Below are 4,289 nucleotides of genomic sequence, written 5' to 3'. Positions count from 1 at the left end.
AGGAAGTCCATCCCCACGATACACGGCACGGCCAAATCCGGCAATATACCTACCAAAATTTTCCGGCTCCTGTCCCTTAGATGGATAGGGAGCGAGGCTTCTCTATGAATTGGGGCTATTTGTCCGTTTGCCATTCGGATTGTTGCGCCCCCCTCCCGCGTGGTTGGGACGCCCAGACTTTTTACTATTCGCATCCTTTCGCGATTAAGAAGCGTCATGTTCGACCCCGAGTCCACCAACGCTAACAGGGGCTGGCCGCCTATCCGGATTGTGAGATACTTCAGCGGTGGAAACTCGTCGGGATCGAGCGTCACGTACGAGAGTCTTTTTTCAAGGGTATTCGCGATTCGGGCCTCGTTCTCGATAGTTGGGGGCGCAAGGACCCGTCCTCCTGACCTCCTTCCGCGTTTCCCGAACATTTAGGGCACGTCCGCGTCGTATACCCCGGGTTTCCGCACCGGTAGCAATGCTGCCGTCGAGTCGCCTTGCAGGCATGGTGTAAGGATTACATGGTGTGCTCAATTGGTATCTTTCTTTCTCTAAAATCGTTTCTCTCTCTGCTGCTCACGTCGAATTGTGTAAGCAGTGGTACCACCACTAAAAGTAACTAGGAAATAGGAAATTTGAACGGATTATGTTGCAAACTGCCTCCTGAAAATGTATTGCAACGATGAATGATATTTGAAGATACGTTGTATTTATTATAAATTATTGAAAAGTATTATTGTTTAGGGCTTCAATGATTTCTCAACAAATGGAAAAGTATTAAAGAAAATTTAAAAAAATAATACTTGTAAAGCCTCATGTACAAAGAATGTAATAGTATATTAAAATTGCAATACTTCCTTTTTTCGAATGTTTTAATGCTTCTATTTTTTCCTTTGCTGGTTTTGAATGAATTAATGCAAAAAGACAGAATTATTGTCATCGATTAATGGCATGAATAAAGCCTAACCTTTTGTCCGATGATAATGTATATATTAAGTATAAAAGCACTCTAGTATCTTACTGGCTCAAAGGATGTGGCGATAACTTTTGAATGCAGGGGTCATACGTTCGAATCAATTGTTTTTTTTTTATTAATTATTTGTTGCCCGTAAAAGTAACATAACAATTATTAATTTTATATGAAATTGGCGTTTAAAAATATGTATTGGCGAAGTATAATATAACTAATTATAGGTATACATAATCAACGAAAAATTAAATTATTGAAATTTAATATAATTTATTAATTATTCCAATTTCATGTATTTTTTTTATTCATTATTCTTGATTACATTTCTAATTTCTGTTTCAATAATTGTACCTATTTAAAATTAATTTGTTTACAACACAAGGTGGTACATTAATAAACCGCTTAAAAGGAAAGTCGATACACGAAAATCAGATTTTTGGAAAAAAATTTGTCACACCTTTTACATTTAAAATATTATTACTGATATTTTTGAAGAAAGAGAAGTGATTAATGTTTGTGAAAAGAAATGCAAAAAAACAAAAATAATTAGTATAACAACTTTTATTTGTAATTGGACTTTTCTTCTGAAAAAAGGTAGTTGAAAATGTTTAATAAATTAAGAAATTTAATATTATATTTATATAAATATAATTTTGACACATTCTTTCAGTGATGTTAGAGTACGCAGGTAAGTACATTTTAGACACAAACAAACTTGCTATTAATTAAATATTATTCCGTTGTATGTATATATATATATATATATATATATATATATATATATATATATAGATTTGCAGAAAGAGTATGATTATATATACATTACATTATACACATTACATTATACATTACATATACATTATACTCGTGCAATGACAACATTAGTTTAATTTACGACACTAGTTTCTTCATTTTCTTCTCCTTCTTTCTTCTCTCTCTGTTTACATACAATTTTTTGGCATTTTCTTTTATTCGTATGTACGTACGTGTTCTCACCAGACACAATAAAACTTTATCAGGTAAGGAATCTTTGTACTCAGCCACCGCATTTCTTGTGAAAAAGTACATTTATATAATTACATAACACCACATTACAAATACAAATGTGTATGTGTTTTTATATACTTACTTGTTTACATTTGGAGCTTCTGAACAATTCAAAAATAACGTTGGCACAGCCGATGGTAGTAGGTGACGTTTCTTAACAGGGTCTTTCCGTGCTCGACCTTGATGAAAGGACTCTTGACTAAAATGAACCGAGCATATCCTTGCTGAAAATAATATAATGTATAAATAATAAAACTTAATACATTGTATTAAATATGGCTTTATAATTTTTATTTCAAATTAAAGATTTTCATATTTTGAATTGTAAAATATTTTTACTTATATACATGAACAAAGTGCTAATTTGTTTTTATTATTTTCTGTTCATATTAATAACATTTCATGACATTTTTACTCCATTTGTAAATACAAAATTTGAGGTTATGTTAGTAACTAAAAAATATTATTTTTTATTTATTTTTATTTTTCAATTAATATACTTTTGCACGTTTATGTACAATATCAAACTTACCAAATTCAACTTTTGGTGGTAAAACATAGCCTCCTATTTTTTTCAGCCATCCTTCCCGCATCACTTCATTTTTCGGTAGCTGAAAAAAATTCACAGTTTCCTCACGAACCCCCGTTGTTTTATTCCTACAACTTTTAACAATACACCGCACCATTTTTATTTTAAATTTATATATTGTCGCAACGCAAACAGACCCACCGATTAACACAAAACAATGTACCGTACTTCTGAGTGGCATAAGCGGCATGAGTGTGACGATGCATGAACATGTGCCAATATTACAACACCAAAAATGTTTTACTTCTAGACGTTGGCTACTCTGTTTACACAATTCGACACGAGTGACGTCATTACCCGAATCCCCCCAGGCAATTGAGCACACCATGTAATTCTTACACCATGCTTGCAGGTCTTAGCCTGGTGCCCCGTCTTATCGCAGTTCCAACATTTGAAGTTGAAATCATCGGGAACCGATCTCGACGCGGCAGCGTCGGTGGCCATAGCGGCGTTCCAAGCCTCTCTCCCGTTCGGGTCTCTCTGAGCCACGGCCTCCCCCGCGGCAACGGTATTCGGGGATCGCGGTTTCCCCTTCAGCGCATGGTACGCTAAGTCCGGAAAAAGAGACTGTTCCGGTAACAAGGGGGGTCTATACATCTTATCCGCGAGGAGAGTCCGTTTCGTCCGCGTAGCCAAATCTTCCAACGTGTGAAAATCGTTAAATTCCCACCGACGAATGGCGAGCTGTAGCCGCGGTAGTAAGTTACGGTGGGCTAGTGTGAGCTGCTCCGGGAGAGACCACGGAGGGCTCATTCGCGTGAACAGGGCCCGTAAGCAGGTTAAATATTCGATCGCCGGCTCGTGTTCTCTTTGCGTTCTTCGCTGTATCTCTTCCCGAAGAGTCGTCAAATAGTCCGGATCGCCGAATCGACTTCGCCACGCGTGCTCGAAATCCCGCCAATCCCGCCAATTTTCGCTTTCTAATCTCACCCAATATAACGCGGTACCCGAGAGGAACAGCGGCAAGCACTTAAACAATTCGGCGTCATCTACATGAATAATAAAACGGACCTCCTTAATCCGTAACAAAAATGCTTCCGCGTCGCTACCGCGTTGTCCGGAGAAGTAAAGGTTCCACTTTCTCATTATATTATAGGCCTCGGCCGCGGATCCGCGCGTATTTCCTCTATCGGTGTAACGCGGCGGGTACTTCACTCGCGGCAGGGGCGCCTGCGGATATTTTCCCCCCCCATGTTTTGTGGGGGTCGGGCGGGAAATTGTACGCCCCCAGATTCGCAAAAAGGTCTTCCTGTCTCGTCGCCGTGTCCTTCGGGATGGTCCCATGGGCCCCCTGGAGACTAGCGGTCTGTATCTTTATGGTAGGCGGGGGTGGAGGCGGTTGGTCGTTCATCTTTTCCCGAACCGATTCCTCAAATCTAGCTAAACGCGCGCGTAAAGTTGGCAGAATACCGGCCATGTCCAACCCCCGATCTTCTAAATGTTGAACCGCTTGTTCCTTCGTTAGCCGGTTAATCCACCGGAGAGGCGATTCAACGGCAGTATTGCTACCGGTGCGGGAACCCGGGGTATATGACGCGGACGTGCCCTAAATGTTCGGGAAACGCGGAAGGAGGTCAGTAGGACGGGTCCCTACGCCCCCAACTATCGAGAACGAGGCCCGAACCGCGAATATCCTTGAAGAAAGACTCGTACCGTTAATTTCTTCAGAAGACGAGGTGAGGAAAAAAAATATCA

At 39.7% G+C, this 4,289-nt stretch overlaps 1 protein-coding gene across 1 annotated transcript; it reads right to left on the bottom strand.

Annotated features, from left to right (window-relative positions):
- Positions 1–1,849: 1,849 nt before the first annotated feature.
- Positions 1,850–2,936, bottom strand: LOC112467125. The gene is made up of 3 exons (XM_025035605.1): positions 2,538–2,936; positions 2,088–2,229; positions 1,850–2,009 (listed from the first exon to the last, which is right to left on the bottom strand). Exons 1-3 carry the CDS (start codon positions 2,920–2,922, stop codon positions 1,850–1,852), a joined length of 687 nt encoding a protein of 228 aa, XP_024891373.1. The 5' UTR covers positions 2,923–2,936.
- Between the last annotated feature and the right edge of the window lie 1,353 nt (positions 2,937–4,289).

Source organism: Temnothorax curvispinosus, unplaced genomic scaffold (genome assembly GCF_003070985.1).
Source record: "Temnothorax curvispinosus isolate PA1 unplaced genomic scaffold, ASM307098v1 QBEX01016912.1, whole genome shotgun sequence".
In the NCBI taxonomy this organism is placed as follows: domain Eukaryota; kingdom Metazoa; phylum Arthropoda; class Insecta; order Hymenoptera; family Formicidae; genus Temnothorax; species Temnothorax curvispinosus.
The sequence above is the reverse complement of the archived record's forward strand: the minus strand, read 5'-3'. Positions and strand labels throughout refer to the sequence as shown.